The 27,569-nt window shown below is 39.1% G+C and overlaps 1 protein-coding gene across 1 annotated transcript in view; it reads left to right on the plus strand.

The window, feature by feature from the left end:
- The window catches only part of RELN (reelin), a 277,854-nt gene that overhangs the window by 95,612 nt on the left and 154,673 nt on the right, over positions 1–27,569 (plus strand). Inside the window, exons 4-8 of the mRNA XM_026059038.1 lie at positions 350–420; positions 9,510–9,542; positions 10,617–10,695; positions 19,263–19,359; positions 24,842–24,893. Of these exons, the coding sequence (XP_025914823.1) occupies positions 350–420; positions 9,510–9,542; positions 10,617–10,695; positions 19,263–19,359; positions 24,842–24,893 (332 nt within the window). The remainder of the gene's footprint in view (positions 1–349; positions 421–9,509; positions 9,543–10,616; positions 10,696–19,262; positions 19,360–24,841; positions 24,894–27,569) is intronic.

The following is a 27,569-nucleotide window of genomic DNA, read 5'->3' on the forward strand; positions in this document are numbered from 1 at the left end:
TGCCGTTCGTTGAATCCCAATGCTCGTGCTCTTTACTACAAACTAGCAATTTTGATTTAGAAACTTTTCTTTTACTATGTGCAGAAAAAATCCTTATGGTCCTTATGATGAAGAAATCCATATGCATGGAGAACCTGCTTTCCCATTTTGCAAAAGTAGGTCATCAATTTTTTGGCAGTCAGTTACAACAATTATCCTACAAATTAAAAAAAAAAGATCAAGAGAAAGAGGAGCATAGGAAGTAAGGAGAATGGGTCTTCCAATCTAATTAGTCATGCATATAGATATACATATGCATATATAAATAAGTATGCTTCATTATTTATCATTGTCTTTTTTATGTTCACAGGGCTACAGCTACTCATAGGGGCCAAGTTATATTCAAGGATGCCTTAGCACAGCAATTGTGTGAACAGGGAGGTAAGAGATATTGTTATTTTAAAAATACGTGGTAAATGTTGTTTTTCATTGTGCTTACGTGTCAGCATTACTCATCACAAAAAGCTATTTTGTAGAAAAACAAGGTCAAGATCTTATTTGCATTCTCTAAAGTGATACTTTCTTTGCCTTCACACCTCCTGTTAGTGAGCTGGGAAACCCAGAGTTATGTCTTCCTGCTAAACATTGGGGAATATACAAAAGTTAAAGTAAATCCTATCTTATCTGAAATCAGCCGGCAGCAACTATTATCCGCTTTTGTCGGAAGCCCAAGTTAAGTCATAACTATCAATATATTAACTATAAGCAAAATACACTATGTCTACAGCAAAAGCTTCATTTGCCATCCATCTCTCTAGTGTCTTTGTGGAGAACCTGCTTTCCCATTTTGCAAAAGTAGATCATCAGTTTTTTTGCCAGCCAACTACAACGTTTGATCATTTTTATAGCTAAACAAGAATGTTTGAATTATACATACTTTAAAAATCTAGTTGTTCCTACAGCTTATCACATATATCCTTTTGAGGAATAAACTAAAATAAATTTTATGTTGTGAGCTATTGTCTACAAACAGTACACTATGAACTCACTTCACTGAAACAGTGGAACTAGAGAAGGTATTCATCATTTATGGCATGGGAAAGAAAGGAATTTTTATGCTGATCCAGCTTTCTCTGCAAAACTCCAGTGATACTATTTCCATACGAAAAGAGGCAGTGGAACACAGGCCAAATCAATCTAAAATAAATTTCAGAATCAGAAATGTGTTGTTGTATTCCCAAACAAGAGAAAATCCCTCAAAGTATGTCCCTTTGGGCATTAGAGCTATAGATCTTTTCCTATGCATTTGAGAATATCTGTGCAAAGATTTTTATAATAAGCCTTTGAACATTATGTCAAGAGCATATACTGAATCATAAGGTGTGAATAGTACCTCTGTGAAGGTGAGGGCAAAATATTTCAATTTTCAGTTTCAGTATTTCAGTACTCAGTATTTTAATATTTAAATGGAAAGTAGGTAGGTGGATTCAGAGAGGTAACTCATGATATCAGCTAACAAGCTAGGAAGTTAGAATTAGCTATATTTTGAATGAATTAGGAAAGCATAAAGCGGGTGCTGGCAATCAGAAGGGAGTGTTATAGTGATCTGGATGGGAATTGATTGATCCATGCATGTATTAGTGGTTTTGTTTTTTTTTTTCTGGAAAGAAAAAAATGGAGAAATTATAAGAATGTACTTGGTGTTCAGAGCAAGAGATAAGAAAAATGTATATGACCCCCATAATGTGAGTGTGAAAGAGTAGTACTTCTGTGACATAGTATAAGGGGATTTGGAACAGAAGTGTTGGCAAGAACACCATTGAGGATATGTTAGGTATGATGGTGTATCTCACATAGGCTAGTTGCTGGATGGACACAAATCAAGAGTGGAAATATCAATACAGTCATCAGCATAAAATGGTGAAAAGCCTCATAAACAGATGAAATTCTCCAAAGTTCAGCTTGAGAGTGAAAACACCACAGCCAAAGGCATAGTCTATGGTGATCGCAGAGAGAATAGGTAAGGAAAAGAGAAAGAATTAAAAGAGATATTGATGGAAGAGTGACAGAGAGTCAGAGAGCTGGCAGTGATATCACAGTAAAAGCTAAGGGCAAACAAGCTGAAACAATTGGAGAACTGGTTGTTCACCAGTTTTGGAGCAAAACCTAGCCCTAAATCAACATTTAAGCATTACTTGCACTGATTAGAATAATAACTAGTGGGACTGAAGGACATGAAGAACATGGGATTTGTGTATTGGTTGTGTGTAAAGAATAAAAGATGTAAGGCTGTGCCATCCTTGTGCTTACGCTTGCTTCTCAGCTGTGAAAGTCCCTTTGTGTCCTCCTCCCACCTGGCCACTGATAGCCATGTCCTGCACCACTCCCCTGAAGGTGCCTCCAGCTTCCCCACCTCATCTTGGTCTCTGCTATCCTCACAATTTTTGTGTTTCTCTTGACTTTCCCAGCAATCTTCTTGCTATATACTCACAGTCACTTTAGTGACCGTCTCAAGATCCACAGCCCACTTCTTTCCAAAATTCTCCAAAATATTTGACATCATTGTCATAACTCTGCAAACATCAGATCTGACTTAGTGAAGGATCATTCAGAAATAGTTTTATGAGCAGCATATGACAGCCATATAATCATTCATCAGATTTCCCTGAAATACTGATGTGCAAACTTCTCAGAGGTTCTCCTTGTCCTTTTCACAGGTTTTTATAAAACACCTTGCTTTGGTGGAATTTGTCTTTTCAGCTTCTGGGCTAGGAAGCCAGATACCTCTTCAGCTTTTTGCAGTTCACTTTGCTCTCTGTCCTCACCAAAGCCTTTTTCTGCTTCATTTCTTAGGTCAGCAACCTTTTTTTTAACTCAGCTGATCAGCACATTGCCTAGCTCTCACTGCCCTTCCTCCAAGCCATTCCACCACCATGTTCTCCTCTACAAGGGAGAATTGCCATTTTGTTCTTATTTCTTAAACAGTGTGCATTGGTCCTCCTAATCAGCCCATGCTGTTACAACTCTTGTACTATTATGATTAATTTTCCTATTCAAATAAAAGATACTTTCTCTGAAGCAAACTTCACTTCCTTTATTCTATGAAGACCATCACAGTTTCAGCTATGCTATTACTGTAAACAAAGAGTTCTTTTAGAAAGAATTGGTGCATTTATGCAGAAGCAATTTATTAAGATATATATGCAAAACAGCAAGGTAGTTTGACATAAATGGGCTTTTATGGTCTGCTTCTGGCCCTAAACATTACTATACTAAAAGGTTGTATTGAGTAATGGGACACATTAAGTAAAGAAAATATAAACACAGGGCAACTTTACAGATTTACTACAGCACATATTTTTAATAAATAAGTTCACTGGAGATGATACCAGAATTTGTATTAACTAGTACAAAGAATATACACGAAGACATGAAAGCAGCAAGGAATCTCAGAAATTATGATCATTGTGGCTGTCCTGCCTCAAACGTGTATTGGTAAATCCAAATAGAATTAATGGGATTTGTGCAGTGAAAAGAAAGTATAGTTCTTATTTTGAAGAGAATTAGAGAAAGATATAGAGCAGCATTAGGGGATGGCCACGCCAAACAGACAGCCTTATGTATAATGTAAATGGAATGAGAAATGGTGCCATAGGGAAAACCTACCAAGGAAAGTAAGATAATTGCTTGAAAAACTGTGTGAGTTTCAACATATAATAAATATTTTAGGAAGCCAGAGAGATCTTTGCAAACTGATGTAAGCTTTAAAGTTTGTAAGAATTTTACTGGGTTTGAAGAAGAAAGAAGGCATAAAAATTAACAGACAAAAAATGAAGTTAATACAGCAAAAATATGCAAGAAAACAAAAAACAAAAGCTTTATAAGCCAAGAAAGAAAAGGTAGATGGCTTATAAATACATGTAGGGACAAATAAGGATGTTAATGATTGATGCTATTCTCATCATTAATAATATCTTTAATTAATAATATCTTTAATTTGTTGATTTAGTGGCAAAATAAATGGGAAATAAGATCAACTTTTTACTGTACAGATTGATTCATATTTACTCTTGGCTCAGGTAGAGCAAAAACCAGACATTAACGAACACCAACAGAATTAAAATGGAGTTGGCAAAACATCAGACCCGGCTGCATTGCATTATTGAACTCAAAAGAGTTTAGGTCTGTATGAAAACTACAGTGTTGTTGGGAGAAACAGCTCATGATACAGGGATGGATGCAGCTGGCACTCAGGTCACACAAACAAGCCTGCATATATGCGCCAAGTAGTATTAAAGGGGTTAAGGAGACCACCTCCCTTCTACACTATGTGACTTTGTGCCAGTAGTGTCGTTCTTTGGAGTAAGGACCTTACTGGGAGATCTGTGAGCCTGTAATTTAGTTCTGAATGACTAGAGGAGAATCAGAAGCATAAAACATAAAGACAGAAAAGATGAAGGATCTTGTTCCCTCCTAGTGCAAAATCATTCCTTTCAGCATAATTCCTAGAATTTTATACAATCTAGTATTCAATGCCACAAATTACAGGATTGGGATTCTTTCCTTAAGAAACCATTCTGTGGTCTGACAGGTGTTTCTGTATGAAAGTATATCCTGAGAATCAGCTCAAATTCTCTTTTATTTGATAGCTTGTGCCTGAATATTAATGGAAGACCTTTTAGGCATGTTTTGTACCTTCTAAGTATGGATTTAAGAACATCTTGAAAAACAAACACAAAACAGATTGCAGGCTCTAAGGCTTGACCAACGTAGTATTTTCCAGAAGAGAACACTTGAGTTCAGAGCTGACGTATTGTTCCTTGGCTTCTTTGCCGGGAAGACCAGTGCAGCCCTCAGGCAGCACACTGCCTCTCTCTAGGGGGATGCTCAGCCTCTGTGCTTCAATAGCAACTTTGTTTGCAAGTAGAGAGAGAGTATTGGCAGCGGGCTAAATAAAAGCATTAATTTTCTTTTTCCTCTTCATCTGGCTGCTAATGAGAAGGAGATTGGACTTTTTCATAACCTGCAAAATATAATATACCTCTCTCCACATTTCCTTTGTGACAAATTGATGAGCAACAGCTAATGGCTGCTGGCTATTGAACTCTGAGCTTGGTGTTTGTCTGCGAGTGTTTGTTTTTCTGTAATTCACTTTTCCTTTATATATTTTTTTAAAAGTCCAGGATTGCTAACTGCAAGGGCTTTGAAAAAAAGTTTATTTTTCAGTGAGTTTTAGGAATGTTCCCTAATGCTGTATTTCCTACCTAACCCTATACACAGGCTTGAACACTCAGACCTACGGCATATGGGCGTCAGTAGTATAAACCGATGTTGGTGGAATATATGTTTAATTTGCATTATGTTAGCTCTGATTTCTGGTTGGAGACTGTTTCTGCTTAACAGTTAGCTATCACTGTGTTTTACAGTTTTGATTCTTACTTTTTCACTGATGCCTGGACCGTCACCAAATCTCATTTCCCTCCTCATATTCCAGATCTTCTATCACAAATCAATGCTCCTTTCCCACCTCTCTCCTATTTCCCGCCTGTCCTGTTTATCCAAAACAGGCCATACATTTCTATTGTTTTAACAGTTCTTAACTTCCATTGGCATTACTTCATCCACAGAAAATTTTAACTTTTTACTCCAAAAGATGCCTTCATTCGGTCCCATCATATTGACACAGAGACCCACAATGACCCCATTGACTTCTGAATTCCCCATTACTTTCTTCAAGTTTCTCACGCTTCCAGTTTGACTGCGTCCTTTCTCTCTCTGAATCACATGGTATTGTATACTTTTTTTCTGTGCTTTCCCTTACCAAAATGATAGCCTTGCTAGTCCTTGCAAGGCAAGCATCCTACATTTCCTTACAATTTTTCCTATTGTATTTGCTCATGACTCTTAAATTGTGAACTCTGTTGAGCTCAATTTCTATTATTTGCTTAGTATAATTCATCTGTTGTTAAGCTCTGTATATACCCAGGGTTCTAGTTAAAAAGCAAATAATAAATTCATTTATTTTATTTTTTTGAAAAGGAACATTCTCATTCAAGCTAATATGAACTGTGAGCCACGCAATATCTATTCTAAATTTCAAACCATCTAAGGAGCTTCTAAGAAAGTGAATCATGGTTTAAAACACATATTAAGATAGCCTTTTCACCCCCCCTGCCTCAAGTGTTGCATAATCTTTTAAAAAATTGTAAATGTTTTATTTCTGCACTGTATAGCTATTCTGTAGCATATTGTATTTTATTAGCTTTGTCATGTTATGCAAAAAAACTCAGTTAGACTTCCAACAACATTGTATGGCCTTCTGTAAAATCTATATCGTTTAAAAATAAGTAGTCCTTTGAACTGATAAAAAGGTAGATCTGAAAATATTTTAAACCTACTACAATTAATTTTGTATGATGCTCTAAATTTATAATATTTGGGGGACCTTAACTAAAATACTTGAAAGTCAGCATGGGGCTGTATTACAATAAAATATAAAATGTAATAAAGAAATTATTCCTAGGGAGATCAAATCTAGGTTCTTCACTCATTAAATGGTAACTTCACAGTCTTTTGTCATATTCAGCTCTGGAATTTGAATTACAAATTATGTGGAGGAATACCTGAGACAAAAATGCTTGGGCTTCTCAGATGTTGTAGAGATTCAGAAAATGTAACCCCCCTCCACACAAAACCTGTATTTGTAAGAACAACCTTTTGTCCAACTTTAAGTGCTTGCCTAATTCCACCTTTAGTTTCCTAAATGAATGATTAATAGTACTGCTATGTCTATGCATAATTTCCTTTATTTCAGGTTATTGGCAAGCAATGTGTCATGTAACAAGTTTTATTTTGCAGCATACCACGCATATAATTGAAGAGCCATTTTATTAAAAATACTAGGGTCCCAATTTTGTATTCTTTAATCATATAACAGCTAGTTATATTTCAAACAGCAATGCTGAAGTCAAAGGAATTTGCAAGTTGAAAGACTGCAGGTTTGAGCTATCCCTGTGTGTTCTGGCTGAATGCTGAAATTTTGCACAACAATTTCAGAAAGTGTCATTAATGATTCAGCGTATCCCAGGCTGGACTGCCTTCCACTGTAAGCCTCTTCCAAAAAAATAATGCCAAGCAGCCGAAAATGCAGGACAATCTAGTCTTTCATTTTCATTTTGAGGTTGGAGGATCTCTTGGTGGGGAGGAAGATCTGTTTCAGTCGAGTTGCTCTTGAAGGCTAATGAAATTTGCTCAGCCAGCTAATGATTCTGGTGGTGACCTGGCTTGGTGGCACCGTCCTCCTTGGACATGAGCACTAGTAGAGCCACTCTTAACCACACCTGTCCTCACAGATCACTTAATCATCACTTAATGATGATCTGGAATTAATGAAAAGGGTAAGACAGCTAGAGCATTAGAGACAGAGGTCTTATTTTAAGCCTAACCACTTCTAACATCAAGAGTATTTCAAATCCCTTGCCATAATGTACTACTTTTCCTCTACTACCACACAGGCGAAAACCAAACAGCTGCATTGCTCCATCTGGGAAACAATTCACTTAATCCAGGTTAATCCATTTCTCGTGTGCAAAGGGTTTTTAAAAGTCTTCTAGATAAATTTATGCACACTTCCATGAAGGAAAACAAGGCCTGGGGCTGCGAGGGACAAATGCAGTCTTTTCCTGTGCCGGATCAACCAGCACAGCTCAGTGTTATTCTGGAGGAAGTGGCAAGCTCCAACTTGCAATTGGAGCCTTATTATTCCAGCTTTTGAAAAGTAATGATGAGATGTCTTGGCTGTTGTTAGAGCTCGTTGTTGACCTATTTTCTGGAAAAGACAAGATGGCTGCTGCCTTTAAGGAATGGTCAGATCTTTACATGGATGCACTGCTTGTATAAAAATGAGGCAAGGTAGATGCATAAGGAAAAAGATTTCCTATTTCTGCATGCCTGCAAATTCTTTTCAGTGTGAAACTCCTAAGAATGACAGTGTTCTTTGCTGCAGTAAAGTTTGCAGTGGTCATTGGCCCATGTGATTGTTTTCGGGGTCATCTATATATGTATAAGTTTACTAGAGTAAAAGCTGACAGTCTTCTAAATTGTAAGTCAGGTAAATCAAAGGCGTCTCTCCAGGCTAAAGCCAGACTGCTTGCCATCCTTTTCTGGCTTGCACATACCTCAAGTGTTACTTGCTCAGTCTTTATAATCACCAAATTCGCATGAAATGTTGCAATTTCATGACAAAAATTCATGCCTCCATGCAAACTGAGCATTTAAGGAGAAAGTAGGAAGAGAAAAATAAAATTTTTGAGATTTGTATTGGACTTAATATTCAGATGACTACCTGTGAAAACTCTAGATTGCTGCATTCCTTTTTACATTCATTTTTAATCTATTTTTAATTTGTCAGACATTATGACAGAAAGTGCAGTACTTCAGTAAGTTATGCAATATGCTGAAGAAATCAGGAGTACTGGTATGAATTTAGGTCAGTGCCCAACAAGAGACAAAGAATCATCCCATTCTGGCTTCAAAAATTCTTTTACTCTTTACTTTGCGTTCCGTTTATCAAAGTACAAAATACAGCTAGAGATACAGCTACGCAGACAAGTTACCGAGAGGCAAGCAAGCTCACTGCTCCCTAGGACTTGTACCCTCTTTGCCCCTGTGAAAGAGGCGTAAATAACTTTGGATTTAATGTCGGGTAAGGATATGGATATAGTAGTTACCATGGAGTGTCTAACACACTGTGTAGCCACCTGCTAGATTCCCCCATAACATTTTGTGTAGCCATGCCCTTAAAGATATTTCCTGTTTTCATTTGTGTATTTTTACACAAAAATACCTATTACTAAGTGTTAGTAAAAGACTACTTAATAAAATTTGTCATTCAGACACGCACATACAGCAAGTACAGTGTATCTTTACAACATGCTACTGTGTTTTGGAAGGAAAAGGCTTATTGGGACATTGATTCAGCAATGCATTTAAAACATGCTTAAAAAGAAGTGTTTGACTCAGTGGTTTGTTGAGTCGATCTTATAGTTACCTATCACCCTAAGAAGACTAGGATTTTTTCTCCCAGCAATACGGCTGATGGTCCAGTGAAATATAAATGGTCCAAGTGTGGCATTTTTGCTTCCTATAGCCATTGTTTCTTTTGTTCAGACTAATTTCCACTCTCTTAATAAATCTTTAAACTATTGAACCTTACTCATTTAATTATTTCTAATAATATCTCATAATTCTAGACTAGGAGTGTTCTTACCTTGCTGTACAACTGTTTCTCTCATTCATTTATTCTTGATGTTTCTTTTAAATAGAGAATATGTATTTTCTTTTTCTTTCCCATTGCATTTTTATAATTTTTAATGTGTATCACATTTTTCATAATTTAAATGTCTGAATAGTTGACTTAGTACAGTACATACTGTTACAATTTGTTTTATGCTGAACCGATTTCTTCAATGCTGTAATTAAGCCCTTATCAATGAGAATATTCATGTCTTGTGTCTCTTTGTTCTCCGTAGCTCCGACAGAGGCTCCATTACATCCTCACCTAGGTAGGTGATCTGTCATTATTATTACTGAAACTCCGAAGCACTAACTTTATTATAACAAAAAAATCTGTGAGGTCATATGAAACCAGCTCTTGGGAATTCAAATAAATAAGAGACTCCTATAAAATGAATTGAATTATGTCTAATTCTGATTAGTTGCTTTTTTAGTGTGATTTTTATTGCTGTTTATTTATTGGCTTTGAGTCCTCGCAGTGTGAGTAGATCATGCCGCGGAGCTTTTCCTCCCAGCGACATGTTGGAGGACCCATTTGAACCCATGACGCCCTGCGCGGGAGGACACATGGGCACCCAGAGCCAATTGCTCTGGGCCAGACTCTGGGGCCCTGGCTCTATTTGAAGAGCAGGTGACAGCTATTTAATTCATTTAATGGAAGGATTTGCAGAGCAGTGAAGTGGCTGTTTAATACAACTGCAGTATTGGGTTTGGGTTTTTTTTTTCACCATATGTAAATGATATAACAAATCTAGAGGGAAAGTCAGAACCCAAAGCTTACAGACCAATGGTTAGAAAAAATTGTGTAACATAACTCACACTTAATACTCCATAAATGAACTGCCTTTTGCTCCCAATTCCACTGATAACAGCCAAGAAATTCTAACGAACTCACAGGTTTTTGCCTATGAGTTATCAAAATTGAGCCCCTGACTATTAGAAATGTAATAGACCTGCTAGGGCATCTCATCCCTCCTTGTGCCAGCCTCACCAAATTCTGGAGTTAAAGGCATTTTTCTGAACATTCGGAACAGCTAGCGATTTGGAACAAAAGGTCTTCAGGCATCCGCTCTGTATTCAAAGGCTGCATCTTTTAATATTCATTACATTTTGCTGATAGATTAGGAGATTCCTTAATTTTATGTGCTACTATGAGCCAGAGTAAGTGAAAAAAACTTTAAATGAGAAAACGCTGCTTTAGACACTAGCATACTCAAAGCGGATTTTCTCCTTTTACATTACATTACTTTAGCTCCAGGTGAGGCAACACGTTGTCAGAGCTAGTAAGCAGACGAGATGATTATACTGGATTTTTTTCATACAGTACTTTCTTTTCATTTTAGCTGAAATGCACAGTGACAGCATTATCTTACGTGATGACTTTGACTCTTATCACCAGCAAGAGCTGAATCCTAATATGTGGTAAGTTTCCCAGTGCTGTTTCCCTTTATGTAAAACATTTTCCTTATTATAGTAAAGTATTTGTATGATACCAACATAGAGATACCTCAGCTAAGGATACTTAAGTGTGTCTTTGCTCCACTGGGACCTAAATACATTAGTTAATTAATTAATTGATTAATGACTAAAGGAGAAATTCTAAGCCCATTGAAATAAGTGGCAAATGCTCACTGAGTTTAAAGTTTTGAATTAATCCAGAAATAGAAAGAAGGAATAGAATAGAACTCAGTGAACATTTCTGTATGCAAATGTTGATTTCTTGAAACTAAAGGTTTTCATGGAAAAGGTTATTTTGAATGAATTTCAAGAATCAGACTTTGTATTTTCAATTATTTTTTTCATTTCTTGATCATATAGCACATATTTACAGAAAAGCTATAGTAAAAACTCATTTTAAATTGAAATCAAATGTTTCAAATTGTCCAAAATAAAAATTCAGCTGGAATTAAGTGCCTCTGTCTAATTCTCAGCTGCTAAATACATTTAAGATTGATTTTCTTTTCTCTTTTTTTGATGTGGAAGGCAAACATTTTCAAAAGCCTTTTATTGTATAGGAAAGGAAGAGTGTTCCCTGCCAAACTCTATACAGCAAATCCTAATTCCTAGGTTATTTCATTCAACAGGATTCCTGATTAGAGGTCAGACATATTGTCAAAATCAATGTTTGAAACAGAAAGCACAGGTTGTTATTATTCCTTAACCAATGATTCTCAAACGTACTATCATGGTGACAGAACAGCATAATATATATCTTTAGCAAAGGAGGAAGTTACAGACCTTTTGCAGTACAAAAGGGATTTATTCTGTATAGTGAGTATGTCTACTAATCATTCTATACACAAATAAACACATTGCTCAGTCTTAATGTGAAGTTATTGAAAGTTGGAGTTCCTTTTTTTTTGTATGGGATTGTTACTGCCTTCTCTACTCCTTCCTATCCCTTTTCATAAATATATCTCATTTTATTGATTTACTTCCTACAAGATACAGAAATATTTTAATCTCTTTTAGTTAAATTCTTGATGAGCTATTCAGCAGTTAAATTCAGCTTTTAATTTGTTGCTCAGCAATTACATTTGTTCTACTTGCGTTTGTTTGTTAGGAATGTTTATGTTCTGTGAAATCTGACTTCATTTTCCTTTTTATTAAGGCCAGGCAGTTTTCCTTCTGGGCAGTTCTTTCAAGGTTTCACCATAAGTTACATCTCATGTAAAAAGATTGTGGTTTATGGAATTTTATGGATATTTTTCTTTTGCACATACTTATGATAATACTTTTTAATACATGCCTACTATTTTTCCTCCTTTTGTTCCTTTTGTATGATCTCTTTAAATGTTTTTCTGGACAGATGCATTAAGGACCTGGAATACTGTAATATAAAAAAAAAACCTCTTTCTTTATGAGAGTGAATAGATCAAGGCCTCTTAATGGGCTACAGAATAGCTGCCAAGGTAGATAGCTTTAGCAGCAGTGTGTTAAATGAACTTGAGTGGAAAGAAATGAGAGGAGGCATTATTTCCCTGCAGATGTCTCATAACTCACAGAGGGCCTGTCTGTTGGGAGCCTCCATAATTTATTTATCCATTGCTCTCTTATCTTTAAGTTCATCTTTGCTTTTTTAGAAGCCTCAATAGAGAAATTTCAGACTAAAAGAGCCACCAGTCTCCTATTCCTTTTGTTCCTGAGATTTGGATTTGGTGCCCCTGGAATAACCTTGACCCACCTTGGTCAGTGGGTCAGTGCACAGGAAGCGTGTGCCGGGGCAACACATTCTGCTCGAGCAGAGAGTCCTAGAATTCATTGCAATCCTGAGATGGATCCCTTGATAGTCCTGTAATAATACTAGAAAACCAACATCTTCAGCAGTGCTAAACAGAAGTAGAGCACGAATAAAAGAATACTATAATAAGGTGTCAGGAGCTTTTCTGCATAAAGCATTTCTACAGTGGCTCTCTCTTCGGTGAAGACCCGCTTAGTGGCAGCAAGCTCATTCTCATTTGATTGTCTAGTGGGAGTAAAATCAGGGATTATTAACAGTTTAAGCCATCCACCCTAAAATTGCATTTTTCCCCTTGGCAGCTGCTAAGATCCAGCCTTTATCACAAACAATTGCTGTAACTGCTAGAGCAGGATTTCCAACCCTGTTCTTTCCCTGATTTGCTTTGCTCAGAGTATAGTGGCAGCTGCCTTGCGTGCAGACACTCCAGCGGTGGCTACTCACTAGGGGCCAGTTAGACTAAGCCACTCTAATAGTTTCTGAAGCCATTATTTGTGTAAAGATGAAAAGAGAGGTATTTGTACTTTCTTATGGCTTATTCTTCCCAAATCCTATGTAACAATGCTGGCTTCGATATGATTGAGATTGTCCCACTCCCCCCGATCCCCTTTCTGGCATGAGCAACTAATGCCAGAGATGTCAGAGGGCATTTTACAGGTTATGTGTGTGTCTAATTTTATGAGTCCCAGCAGATCCAGTGTGTCACCCCATCGCTGGGAGAAGCCTTGCATCAAATAACTATTTTGCACAAGGGCACTGTATGATTTCAGGAGTGACTGCCTGTTTTTTTATTGATTTCTGTTCTTTCAAATGCATTAGAAGACACATCCCAGCAACCATCTGTTTATTCAGAGGCTCACAGGAGGACAGTAGGAGTGGCTGCAAGCATTTCTGGAGCTGCAAGCAGAGGAGGAAGGAATAGTTGGGTTGGGGGTCCTTATAAACAGAAAAATCACAGCAACTGTGTATGGGTTCCTCACCTAAATCACAATTTGGTAAAAGAGAGAAAAAAGGAGGAATTGCTAATGTGGGAAAGGAAGAGGAGAGAAGGAGGCAACAGGAAAGGAGACATTGGGAGAAGGAAAAAGCAGGGAGGATTTCTGTGCTGGGAATGTAGGAACTGGAACATGTCTTACCACTGATCTCTCCTACTTGCTTGGGAGTGAGCTGCCGTGGGGATTTTCTCATGTAGTGCATCTAGCTGTTTTTTATATTCTTTTCTTCCAAGGTGTAATCATGTCAGAATGTGACTATTTCTAAAGTTAAGCAAAGATTTCCTCATTTCTTGCTTCTCGTTTGCCACTTACTTTACATAGATCCCTCCTCCTTGTGAATCAGATATACTCTGCACATTAACAAATATCCACCATGTATTAGGTTTGGAAGTTAAGTTAGTTAAGTCAATGTACCACTTGATGGCTATGCCAAGCACTTCAAAGCTGACTTGTAGACTGGACAGTAATGTTTATTGCATTTCTCAATGAAAAGGTTAATAATACAGGTGCCAGGTGGTCCATGAGACATCTTGAAAGCTGGCAGGGGTGTATCAGTTCAGAAAGCCCAGGACCACTGCTGATTTCCTCTGTAGGGAAAGGAAGTCTGCCTCATGCACTACTTGTCTCATAAATGCTGGGAGCCTTTGCATTGAAGAGACCTGTTTTCTTAGCCTTTATGGGAGGTAAGGCTTATTCTTACTCTTTCAAAGGTAGGACTGCATGTTAGGGAAGGACAAGCTTCTTGTGTACCAGCAGCAGCCAAGAGAGAGTTTTGTCGTTTTGTTCAAATTTTCTGGAATACATTTGGTCTGTGCCTTGGGAGAGAAAAGACCATGGAATGGCTGCATGAGGCCAGATATGGGTGGTATTTGGAAGAGGTCACAGGGTGCCTGTTTTTGTAACCCTCTTGCCTCCATGTAGCCTCAACAAAATTGCTGGAGAAGAGTATTAAAAAGGTGCTATATAACGACTAAAACAGGCCAGACAAGTCCATATCCAGAAAAAATATTCTGTTTAATCTTATGAGAAATTATTTAGAAATTATTTATTTCAAAAGGGAAGATTTTGCTGGCTGAAGTCCAGCAGCTCTCCTTCTCAACTTGATACCGTGCTTCATCTCAAAGCCCATCAGCACTCCAAACAGCAATCACTTACAAAAGAAATACTTTTCAAAGATGACATAAAGAAAAGCTGAGCATATAAAACCAATCAGTAAGAAACAGGTTCCATCACTTATTCATAGCCTATGAGAAATGAAGAGGTACAGTGATATTTCTAGCGGCAGAGGTGGATGAAAGCTTTGCGAAAGAAGAGAAAAGTCCTAAAGGGTTTACCAAATTGCACTAAAACTGCAGGATTAAACTTCAGAAAGATTTATGTTTAAAAATCACTTGGCAGCTTGAGATATTTATCTTCTTTATAGTCCGGACGTCACAAAAGACATCAGTCAATATAATGTCCACAAACTAAGGTGCTGTAGAGGGAAACAAGATGACAAAAGGCAATGAGGAAACAGCAGATGTTTCCCCTTCAGCAAAGTGAAGAGCCATAACAGACAGAGGTGGGACTCTAAGCCAGAGATGAGAGCGATGGCAGTTCTTTGGAGAAGACATCTAGATGAATATGACACATGTCAACAGGGGCAGCGAGTACCAGCCATGAAGAGAAAGCTGAAGTGATTCTAATGTGCTAGGTAAAAACTTTAGACCAGGCAGGTGAGAAAGAATGTAAAAAGCTGCACCTAACTGGGGCAATTAATACTGTCTTCTGTTTGTATGAATGGGAAAGGAATTAACTTCACTGTCTGCATCACAGGAGCGAATTGAATTGTTTCTAAACACATAATATGATGGAGATGATCTAGGAACAACTGATCAATTACCTTGCTGTTCATGCATTCCTGTCATGCTGCTGAGCAATTTATTGTCACAAGTAATACATTTCAAAGAGAGCACAAACGTTTGAATCAGGATTACCAGCAGTCATCCAATTAGAAGGAGAGTATTTCCAGATTTCCGGAACACTTCACGGTCATAGACCACATTACAGAAGTAGAACAGATGAACAGATGAATCACTTTATATTCGTTGAAATGCGCGAATTACAAAATTAAAATATCTTGCGGATTACGTAGCCTGTCCATCTAAGAGTGTGTAAGTATTCCCCACGTATGAATAGGCAGAGTTTTCCTGCTATATTTGTCTCTCTCTGCATATTTCAAGAATTCAGGCAAATGTTCTGCTACAAAACCCCAAAATTTAGGGGCAGGTAATGAAAATAATGCTCATAAACCATCAGAATGCGATGGAAATCCCAAGTGCTCTTCTTCCTGTTCCTGTGTTCTTCAGCTGTCAGAGTTTAGGGATCAAGTGAAATTCAGATAGAGACGAAATCAAGTTTCACTTCTGTGCTTTCTCTTAAAGTACACTTTTGTTCACTTGCTCACTCTCTTCTTGTCCTATATTGAAAAATGAAATTGTGGGCCAACTGTGGCTCATATAAATAACTTGAATACTAATTTAATGAAGTCAATAAGAACTACATTACCTTATTTCAGGGTTTAATTCTTCTATGTACAACCAAAATACTAAATGCTATCCATGCAAATTGCTGAAGGACTTTATTGACATGTTCATACAGAAAAGAGTTTAAGGATTCGTTACAACTTCTCACTTTGTTTTGGGAAGTGGAACTGAAATTAACCTCAAGAATATCTCAAAATAAGGGCACAATTTTGAAGGTGGAAAAGAGACTTTCGTCTTTGACCTCTGTAATGGACTTAGCCTTAAGAAAGCCAGCCCCGTGCTAAATTGACCCAGGGCCAACTGCAGAGCCCCAAAATAACAAGTGTAATAAATTATTCACCCCATCTGTGCATCAGAAAACCTAGCATCAATCACTCAGCGCAGCTTAACACTCACAAACCTGCAGGGTATTGTGTTCTGCACAGAGTTAACCCATTCTGCAAAAAGTTAGCCACACTTTACTGCCTGGAAAACTCCCCCAGGAGCAGGGGGAGTGGTAGCAAGCGCTGGCTCGCTGTGGGAAACAGACCGTGAGGTCACTCCGTTTAGATAAATGTGCACTTCAGACATTCTTGTAGGCCTTGTTTCTACTCACTCCCGGGATTAGCAGCGCCCCATCCTCCCTCGCTCAGACCCTTTGACCGCAGAGCCCCTGGAAAGGCAGGATTCAGGGCTGCCCCCCGCGCGCTGGGTGCTGCTGCAGCTCACGTGCGGTGCCGCTGGGGTGGCAGCGTCTGCCGCAGCCTCGCGGGCAGCGCCGCTCGGGGACGAGGCCCCTGGCCCCGTCCTGCTGCTGCTCCAGCGCCCGGGGCGTGCTGGTGGGGTTCGGACGCTCACATATAGAATAATCCTGCTCTGAGCAGCGTACAGAAAGACTTACAGAGGTTTAACACAGCACAAATTAATGAAAAGACAAACAAGCGATATAAATTAGGAAAAGAGGTGAAAAAAACAAGGACGTTTGTACAGGAATTTCTATAAGACAGATCTGATGATCTATCATATATGTCTATCATATATGTTGACAACAAGTCATTATCTTCCTGGGATTTCTTGTAAGATATGTCATTGGAAAATTAACTGCCGAAGGAAAAGAGAGAAAAAAACAAAGCTTTGTAGACTATTAAACTACATCTGGGGTGTGAGTGTGCATTTTGGTGGCATGAAAAGTCAGAAAAGGTGGCCAAGTCTGAGGCACTCTGTGTGGGTGAAGCCAAAGAAAACACTGCCTGAACACCCCTTATGTAAGTCCAAAGTATGTCCATTATACCTAAAAGTCTAAAAATACCAGTTATCAAAGTCCAGGCAGAAAAGGTCTGGAGGGAGTTCACTGTTGCTTACAGTGGAGTTGTTTCAGGAACAAATGTCTATCTGTCCATTTGATGCTAAAATTCAGTTTTAGATGGCTCAGGACTTTGCTGTTGAGTCCAGGCTGAGGCAATTTGTCAGGGCGCTGGGAGCATCTCTAAGGTTTTTTGCAAATCTGCTCCTATGAAAAGCTGATACCCTGATCCTCAAGACTGAGGGAAAGGGGCCCCTTCGTGCTGTTCAACAGCCAGGCTGCATGTGAAGTCCTTCATATTAAATTAAGAAGCGTCAGGCTGGAAGAGAGGTGTAATTAATTAGCCCAGCAGCACTTACCTGACTCCTTGAGATTTTCTTCATACCTTTCCCCCCTACAATTTGGAAAGAGCAGCAACACTCTGTTGCCAGGAATACGGAATATGACAAATAGGAATAGACTGTTATTCATTAAGTAGCAGCAAGAAACGTGTTTAAAATTGTCGCTGGGAAGCATCTTATTGTTTGATATATATGTGACTTCTGAATGCTCTTCTTTCCTTTTGTCACCTCTATTTTGATGAGAGAAGTTGCCTAGTAACCGTATAAATGAGCTGCCAGTGCCGAGTTTGCTCCCTGTAATACGGAGGGAGGGAGCTTGCCCTTCGTGCCGTCACGCGGGACTCGCTTCCCGCGCGGCAGTAACGGAGCCAGGAGAGCTCACGAGGTGGCCACGCACCAGCCCGGACACACTTTTGCAAGGCCTCCCCCGCCGGGAACCCCCCGCGGATGGCGAACTGCAGATGTTGCCGGTGCCGAGCCCCCTCTTCGTGCCCGGTTTCGGGTAGGCTCTCCAGTGAGCGGGCGGGTGGGCGCACAGGAAGGATCTCTGGGCAGGAGCCCAAACCCCGCCAGGGAGATGGGTCTCCTCGCTTTGAAGGCAGACGTTAGGTAGCAGAAGTCCTGCCTGCTGTGGTGCCACCTCCCCGTCCTGTTCCTTGCCGTGGATCCACCCTTTTGGGTAAATAGCCCCACAGGCACGAGGGGGTCAAGGTTTCAAAACCTTCTGCAGTGTATCTACCTAGTCCCATTCGGAGGATGCCGGCGTTGTCCTGAGGAGCCAAGAAGCTGTCCTGAGGCTTAGCCCTGTGCCAGATCCGCTCCGTCCCCTGCCAGCGGTGCCTGAGTGCAATAGGGGACAGAGGGCACTGTGGTTTTCAGGAGCTGCCGTCTATAGATGACGTGAAGCTTCATGGTTTTCTGTCCCAGCCTGAGCAGTTTGCTCTGTTCGTTTGCCTGGATGAGGTTTCTGCTATTGCTGAGGGAAGATGGTGGAGCCAGAGTTTCAGAGGAGATGGAAAGCTGGAGGCAATGACATGGCTGATGGCAGACCACGATGCTGAGGGTTCGTGCCCAGTTGTTTCGAGGAGTTTTGCAAACTTGCAATGTTTCTGAATTACCTGTTGGAACTGTGATCTTAACTGTCATCACTGATTTATACTTCCAAACTGATCTTATCCACTTCTGAGCTGTTCTGTAAAATAACTCTACAATGATGGTTTTACATATGATAAATTAAATGTGTAATAAGGCTTTTAGAAGAACTGTAGCTTCAGGATATATTTTATATGCAAGAGTCCAACCTGGTTTCCCTTAGCCTGATGTTTTGCAGTCAGCAACCAGGGACACTCCTTTTGAGCATTGTGGGGGGACAGTGGGCAGCGAGCAAGTAAATATTCACATGGTCCTTTCCCAGGAGGCAGCTCTAGTACTCTAGTACATCATACATACAGTTGCTTGACCTTTACATACAGCGTGGTGATAACAAAACAGTCCAATTCATCTGAGCACCAAAATTTAACAGTCTTATTTTATGGTTTACAAGCCTGATATCGTCTCAAATGTGCAGTTTCTATTTTCCATTTTGAATATGTTCTGTTCTTCCCGCAGGTCTGAATGTAGTAACTGTGAGGTTGGAGAGCAGTGTGGTGTAATTATGCACGGCAGTGCCGTCACTTTCTGTGAGCCATATGGTCCAAGAGAACTGGTAAGTGAATATTGGCTTGTCTGCATGGGACCTGGGACTGCAGGCTTTGAATTCAGACTGCATCAGCTGCAGAGATGTCAGTGCGCTTTGAAAGTTTGGTGTTCAGCAGAGCAGCTCTTAAGCAAGGCAATAATGCCATAGAGTAGCATCCCCGTGTTTTCAGCTATAGATGCTAACCTAAAATTATCACACTATTTTGCATGCCATTTATCTCTAGGAAAGGGAAAAGCTCTTGATCCAGCATGCATGCAAGTTATGTAAAATGTCTGTAAAAGACAGGAAAGGCAAGGAAACAGAAGTGTGTTTTTCAGCTGGCACCATTCTCTTTTTCCTTCTGACAATGAAATAAAGACAAGGTTCATTTTTCTTCTCTTATTTAATTAGCTGTGTCCTGTTTTTTGTTTTTGCTGTTGACAAATGTTAATTTGGTTGTAAAACATCACTTGTGAATAATGCATCTTACAGACTTAAATGAAGCCTGGAGCAAGCACCTGCCAGTCTCAGAAAAGTGTATGTAACAAATTAAATCATGATGAAGGTGATAGTATTAATTTCATTTGGGTGTAGTCTGGTCATAAAATTACTGTAAGAAACAACATGGTGTAATTTGCATTAACTTGGGATCATCTGGGTGTGGAAAATGAATTGAAAGATACATAACCAATGCCCACATCCCACAGCTGACCCTAGGCACGTAGCTGCAAGGATACAAATAAAATGGTCGGGGGGTTGGGAAAGGACCGAAAAATTAAAAGACTGACTCAAAGCCTGTGTAATTCAAAATTAATTTTCATGTTCTCAAATCTTCTGAGTGGGGGGAGAGGTTGATTAGATTTTCTGAGCTATTTAAAGAGTGTACATGGGAGAGGGCCATAAAACAGAGGTGTGTTTTCGGCCCGGCATGTTCCCTTCATTTTGGACACTGCAAGTTCTTTTATCAGGATTACTTTTACAGTCTTAACTGAGACCAAAATTTCACAAATGCAGTGTAGTTATGGCTCGTGTGGTGACTGGAAGTTATAAAGACATTTAAAACGACTTGATAGGTTTTATGTATACAGAATTTCAATCATTTCACTTATAGCCGACACCAGCAGGGGAATCCTGATAGTGATGCTAAATGGCCTCTCTGCTACTCTGAATCCTATTTGAATGTGCTATGCTTCATTAGCTGCCTTGAGAAAAGACGTATTGTTTTATATCCAGTGCAAAAATGAAGCCACACAACTTGGATATTTTCCCCAATATTTTGCTCTTTTTCACTTGTGTTGTTGAGCATAGGCAACACTCCTTGAAAAACCATCTATTTACAATAGATAGCAAATCCAAAGTCCCAGATATGAAGATTTTAAAATGTCACTAATTAGCTGTCTTCTCCCTGCTGATATGTAATTTAGACTATCCTCAGTAATCGCAAATTGGCTTCAGAATCCAGAGTTGGACTGTATTTGTCATGTTACTGTGTGGTAATATAGCACTACCATAGCATCAGGAACTTGGAAAGATTTATTATGAAGCCAAAGTGGTGTGATTAAATAATCAGCTTACAAATCATCCTGCTTATGAACAGCTAGCAGCCTTATAATGAAAGTGTTTATAAATATTATGGCAATGTTGCAGGAAAATCAAATCCTTACGAAGGAGCATGCTAATGGTTTAACATTATGAACAATCACAGGACAGTGTTCAAGCTAGAGGTCTGACTTATTTTTATTTTTGAGTATAGACGTAGGTTTAAATTCCTGTTTTCCTAGATCTGGCTTGTTTCTGATTCCTAGTCGTGTTTCAGCTACTGCAGAATAAATCTCTTCCTGCCACAAATTTTAAAACCTATTTCACTTCTCCAGTCTTTAGGTTTTTTATTCTGTCACCTTTACTGTTTGAGTCCCATTCTGTCCCTGCTTGAAATGGCTTTTGAAATCTCTGTTCCTGTTCGTGGCTCCATTATTGCTTTAAAATACTGAGTCAAGAAGAGTTGAATTTGCAAAATGTAGTAAATCAACAACAGCAACAGCTACTGGTTTGCTTCCTTGACCTTTCTCTCCTTTCTGACTCCCAGTAGCTGTCTGCTACTGCAGAGTTTTTTTAATGCCAGCTGTCTATGTTTGTTGGTGAGAATTTACCACTGGCAAAATCCTGGAAAGATTTATAGCTTCAGAGATGTTGCAAGCAGAAGAAAATAGCTACTTAAAACTCCTAAGCGCCCTAGAAAAAGTAGGTTTCCCTATCTGCAGTATCTGAACTTAGTAATCCTTTGCAGAACTTTCTATAAAGTTCTTAGTTAAGTTGTTTGGGTTTTTTCTTCCCTAAGATGTTAAAGGAATAAATCACGACACAGTCTCTGTTAATTCTATGTGAACATCTCTTCTGTGATATCTGATACATTTAATTTCTTGGTGATATGAGCCACTGAACATTGATAAAGGGTTTCATTTTTAAATTAGAACTTGCATAACATAATTAATTGCATGTAAACTAATATAATAGCTGCTCATAACTCAAGTCAGAAAGCACTTTATTATTTGGCATGATAAATGTGATACCTAATACTGAATCGATCCTGACGGAATGGACATAGATAGAGAAGTGAATGTATTTTCAAAGGAGTTATGTAAAAGCAGCTTCCCTAATTTTGTTTAAGAACTGAAATTGTCTATTAGGAATATTCTGGAGGGAGGAAAACTCTATTTTCAGTAACCATTATGCACAGATAATGCCAAATTTTCAGATAGTTTTTAAAGCTGTTGTTTGACATGATTGAGAAGCCTTTGGAATATGTCCTGCTGAATCTGTCTTAGTTTGCAGATCATTAAGAGCTGTGATAAATTTCCTAAATTTGCATGTGCCCTCCTAAGGCACATGTACTCTTGTTATCAGGCTATCTTCAGTGCATTTTGAGGAAGATCATGTTCGTTAACAGTCATAGGACGTTCCCCTCTGTATGTAATATGTAAGTACAAAACAAACAAAACACACCAAAAACTGCTGCCCAAACAAGCCATTTCCAGGACACCTTTCTTCCCTGTGGTGGAGCAGAGAAACCAAAGACCTGACTGATGTTAATTGTGCTTTTCACAGTTCTGCGGAAAGATGCTCAGCAGTGCACAGGGCACAAGAAACACTAGAACTTGCCCAGGGACCCATTTGCAGGTCTCAGTCGGTTATTGCAAAGGCATAATTGCACAGACACCTTAAGCCAGCACACACTGGTGCTGAAAGAAACCCTGTCCTCCCCCTTCTGCACCGTTTCCCATTCCAGCCTCCAGGAGGGAGAGCCTGTATCCACAGGAGCACCGGGGGATGCATGGCAAACCATGCCAGAAAATGAATCCAGGTTAAAACCCACTTGCAAAGGAAAAAGACAATTAGTTTAACTCAAAGCAGTTCTTCAAGCTGATGTAACGTGCATCCGCACAACTGCTTGTGTTAGCACCTGGAAGGGAGCGGAGGCAGAGCTGAGATCAGGGCTAGGGTTAGAGCCAGGGGAGCGCCGGGTTCCTCCTGGCGCAGGTAGCACCAGCCTCCTCAGGAAACTCCAGCCCGAGGTCCCCGAGGTCCACAGTGCTACCGTCTCTGCTGGGCATCCGTAGCTCCTCTTCTTCTCTGGCACAGGAGTCGATTACTCTGCAGGTGGAAGATGGACACAAGTCCAGGTGACTGGTGGAACCATGACTATAGTAGCAACACTGACCTATTTTCAACATCACATTAGGCATGCCCTGTTTATAAAGGGAGACTGCTAGAGTCAGTGCCCTCAGACTTTGTTTTTAACCTGTGATACCTCTGAGTCTTTTTCTCCCCGTTATTTTCCAATTCTGATGCCACTGCCCTATCATCTAAGAATTTATTAATCAGAATATACATTTGATTATGCACATACATTCTGAATATACATTTGCAAAGACATGAAAATTCTTTTGAAAGTCTCCAAAGACAGAAAAGCCTATACAGGTAACTGAGAGACACCGTTTGTTCTGTGTCACTGTACTAATAAGTCAGAAAGCACTCATATTTAGGACTAGTTTTTGTTCTGTCATGCAGTAGTGCACAGGGCAGTGATGGAGTTCAGACATGAATGAGAGATATCTCCAGTTTCTCATGTTTCTCTACTTTTTTTCAAGAAAATAGTAGATAATTAAAGAGAGCAGGAATACCTGATAAGGGAAGAAACTGTGCTTTCACTGTGTGACTCAGGGAAGCTATGCAGTAATTGTACCGTGCATCATTACAAAATGTAGATCACAGACTTCTGGCCCAGCAGCACGTTTGAGGGAAGAGTCCGCTGCTGCTCTCACACAAAATGCAGTGAATTCTTGGTGTGCAGGGTCTAACTCAGAAGAACAACCCCATGGGCTTGAAATCTAGGCTGCAGGCATCACTGGCAGCAATATCAGATGAATTTAATTAGGATACTTGTTGTCACTGTTCTTCTAATCAGAAGACTTTTTTTATGCTAGTGTAAACTTACAGTCTGGCCTTTTTTCCTTTTCTCTTTTGATCTAATGCTGCCATTGTCTTTCATCTCGGACATTTTCCTTTCCTGGATCTAGTCTCTAAAACAGGTTTATAGTGGCAAATCATATCTTTTCCAGGTCTTCTTTTACTAATGCAAATGAACCAAACTTTGAGTCTCCCCTTTGTTTTTCTCTTTGCTCCTTTCATTAACAGTTGCAGTGGTATTTCAGCCCTTCAACAAAATAAATAGATCAGGCAGAGTTATTAGGCAGTGCTTCTGCCCTATTTGCTATGTAGTGGTATCATAAACTCCAACATTCAAAATGGATTGAAAAGAATTTTGAAATAACACGGTTAATGGGATATTACCTCTTTTGCAAAGAAGGGCGAAAGAAAGGCACCAAAGGAAGGCACCATGCTGAACATAGCGAGCTGCTCAGTACATTCTGTCCTGTTCCTAGGTCCTGATAGATGTCAACAGTGTGCGTCTACGAATACAAAATTTCATTGCATATGTTATGCAGTATCATCAAGTTTTTGTTTGCTTTACTGTTAAAGACTTAGATTCTATTATTCCATCTTAATTTTTTGTTTCATTATTTGAGGTCAATTTAATATTATTTTTATTATTTATGATTATTTTTGATTCTTGTTCTGTGTGAGAAGTAGGTGAAACCATTCTGTATATACGGATTTATAAGAAACTGGCAATAGTTTTTCTTTTTTTTTCTTAATCTTCTAAATACTGGTCAAGCACCAGTGCTTGAAATAAATGCTGGTTTTGAAGACATTAATATAGTGAAAGAAAAAAATTTTCCAGCTATGACATATGATGAGATATCAATAATCAAAATGACATAACAGAAATATCCATGACCACTCAACCTGAAAGGGCTGGAAATTAATAGTTTTATGCACTGGAGACCTAGGTATCCAGAGAACTTCCATGTTTTCAAAAAAAATGTGATAAATATATTGTTTTGGTGATCTAACACAACATCTCTGTTGTTTGGTTTTCTTCCTGCAGACCACCACTGGCCTTAACACAACTACTGCGTCTGTCCTTCAGTTTTCCCTTGGTAAGTTTACTGCACCCTTACACCCAAGAAAGTGTAAAAAGTCATTGCTGCAGTGGAAAATGACCCTCGGTTTTAAGCTTACCTTTCTGGCCAATGCTCCACATGACATGAGAGATTAAAGAAATCTTTTAAAAACTGCAGCACATTTATTCATCTCTTGATGATATATAGAACTCCAAAACTTTGGAAAGGAACAAATTCAGTGGATAGTCTGATGATGGGAGTTAAAGTCCTGGGGTTATTTTTTTGCACTTATTTTATAACCTAATGGATAGCATTGTAATGACTTGATCTTTCTTTGAATTTTGATTACTGTTTCTAAAAACTGAATTAGCAAAAGTGGGTTTTTCTTTTTTAACATTTTAAACCCTTGCTGTCTTCCAAGTTGCAGCTAGATAGTACTATTTTTAACACATGTATGCAAACAGAATAGCTAGGACAGACCACAACTAAATGCTATTTAGTTCATATGATTAACAACAAGTTTCTGTACTGTGTTACTTAAAGTACCTGCTATAAATTATTGCAGATTTTCAATGCAGTTGTGGCTTGGGCTGAGAGGCAAATTAGGAAAACAATTTCTTAGATCATATCTCAATGTAAAAAATATGAAGGAAAAATCCTTTTATGTTACAAATAGTTCAATAAAAAGCAAGCAAAGAATTTTGCCTTCTTCTTCCATGGACTTCTAGAAATGGATTTTCAAATTGTATTCTCGTTTTTTAAAAAGTGATTCTCCCAAAGTATCTCAGCAGAGGTGTGATTAAAGTTTGGAAATCTCAGTTGGGAACGAGAGCTATCAGTTAGAATGGCAAACCTCTAACAGCTTGCTTTTTTAGTAGATCTAAAATCAGAATCCCATAAGGCTCAGAAATATGTCAGTTAAATTTGTTTTTACCCTAAGTTACTCATTTGATTTTCTATTTGATGTCATTACTTGTCACCCTGCAATTGATTGCATTGTAATCAGCTTGAAGAATTGGTATCTGTCTTTTTTTTTTTGAATTATTGTTTCTAATAAGTCAGCAAAATGTGTCCATTCTTAAACTGAATGACTGTGTAAATATTTGGCACCTTTAGCAAAAAACAGCCTGGTGATATTTTGCATTTTCATGCAGTCAGTGAAAGCAAATCAGCTCACTTGGTCTGGTAGGACAGGCCACTCACCCACAGAAGCTTTCCCAGCTTCTTGTAAAGCTGCGTGCTTCTGTCTTGCCATCCCACCCAGGCTGTAGCCAAGGACCCGTGACTTACAGTGCTGCAAGTTTGGGATGAAGAAGGAATTTTGCTTTTCAGAAAAATTTTCAAAAAATCTGATACGAGTTTTTTTCACAGTGACCCAGAGTAGTTAATAGCAGTGTAACTTGAATGGCTGGCAGGTGAGTGTTAGGTGTCACAGCTTTGCAGCTGGTGTCTACTGCAGCTGCACTGATGAAGGGTGCAGGCTGCCAGAAGTGTATAGGACTTACTTAAAATTTCACTGGTGGCCTTTGTACCTACCAGTTGGGGAAGGCTGAAGAAAAAGAATAGGATGAGCAGGAAATACACTATATGGCATGATTATCATGATTATATGGTAAGAATTCTTTAATATGCACCAGTAGGAACAAGCAAAACCTCTGGTATGGTAAAGCAGGAGAAGGGAGGGTGCATGTCTGAGTAAATCAAATTTCAGCCTGAAGTTCAAAATGTATCACATTTCCCTGCCTAGGTTGGGCTTGAAGTACAGTGCAGATTAGTTTTGTAACTGATAAAAAATTGAGTGAGCCAGGGGAGACTGCTGCTGAACTCAGCAGTACTTGGCTTCAGTGTCATAAATCTAAACTAGATATTTGCCAGTTTCTGACTTATTCCCAAATGTCCAGTTTAATCATAAGCCTATTTAGAGATTCATTCAAGAGGACTGCCTTTTTTTAAAGAAAGTTTAGCACTTTCTGTCTACTTCTGAAAAGCTTAAGCTATAATCTTTTGGGAGTACCTTTATATTAAGTTTGCGACCTAGCTTTGGCCACAACTCAAGTGCATATCCTTTGATTTCTCTTACCCCTAACTGTCAACGGAATTTTGTATTTGCAGCTAGATACACAGGTGAGGACTGGGAAATGAAGCATAAAATGGTCCTGATTTCATCATACATCCCAGATCCTTTCAAACTATATGGTCAGGAAGGATAACACCCTCGTGAATTTTTCATCAGGTGATATTCTAAGTAGCTTCCTTAGTGTACCACCCGTGTGGTAGCCTTGCCCTTTGAAGGGCAATAAGGTTGAAAAGGAGAAGCACTGAGGATGAAGGCTTAATTAGGATGAAGAGGTAATGAGTAAGGCCTATTCAGCGCATAGGACAACATTAATGTGCAGCAGCCCTTCCAAATAAGAGCAGTTGTCGGCCGTGCTGCCTTCACTCTGAGCTGTGGGCAGCCAGTGGCACTGCCTTTGATCCGGGGCTCGGCGGTGGTTACGTGAATGCACTGTCTGCCCAAGCATGCAGAAAATTCCATTACTTCAGCTGTCTTAATCATCCAAGACTACATTTCTCCAAGACCAAACACTGACACGTGAAAGACAAAGTCTAGCAGCTTCCTTAATGCCCAACAGGATTGTTAACTGAGATATTTAAAGCAATACCTTTGGGCTGTCTCAGGCCAGAACTTCTAATTCAACAGTTTGGAGTTGC

Source organism: Apteryx rowi, unplaced genomic scaffold (genome assembly GCF_003343035.1).
Source record: "Apteryx rowi isolate R43461 unplaced genomic scaffold, aptRow1 scaffold_151, whole genome shotgun sequence".
Lineage (NCBI taxonomy): Eukaryota > Metazoa > Chordata > Aves > Apterygiformes > Apterygidae > Apteryx > Apteryx rowi.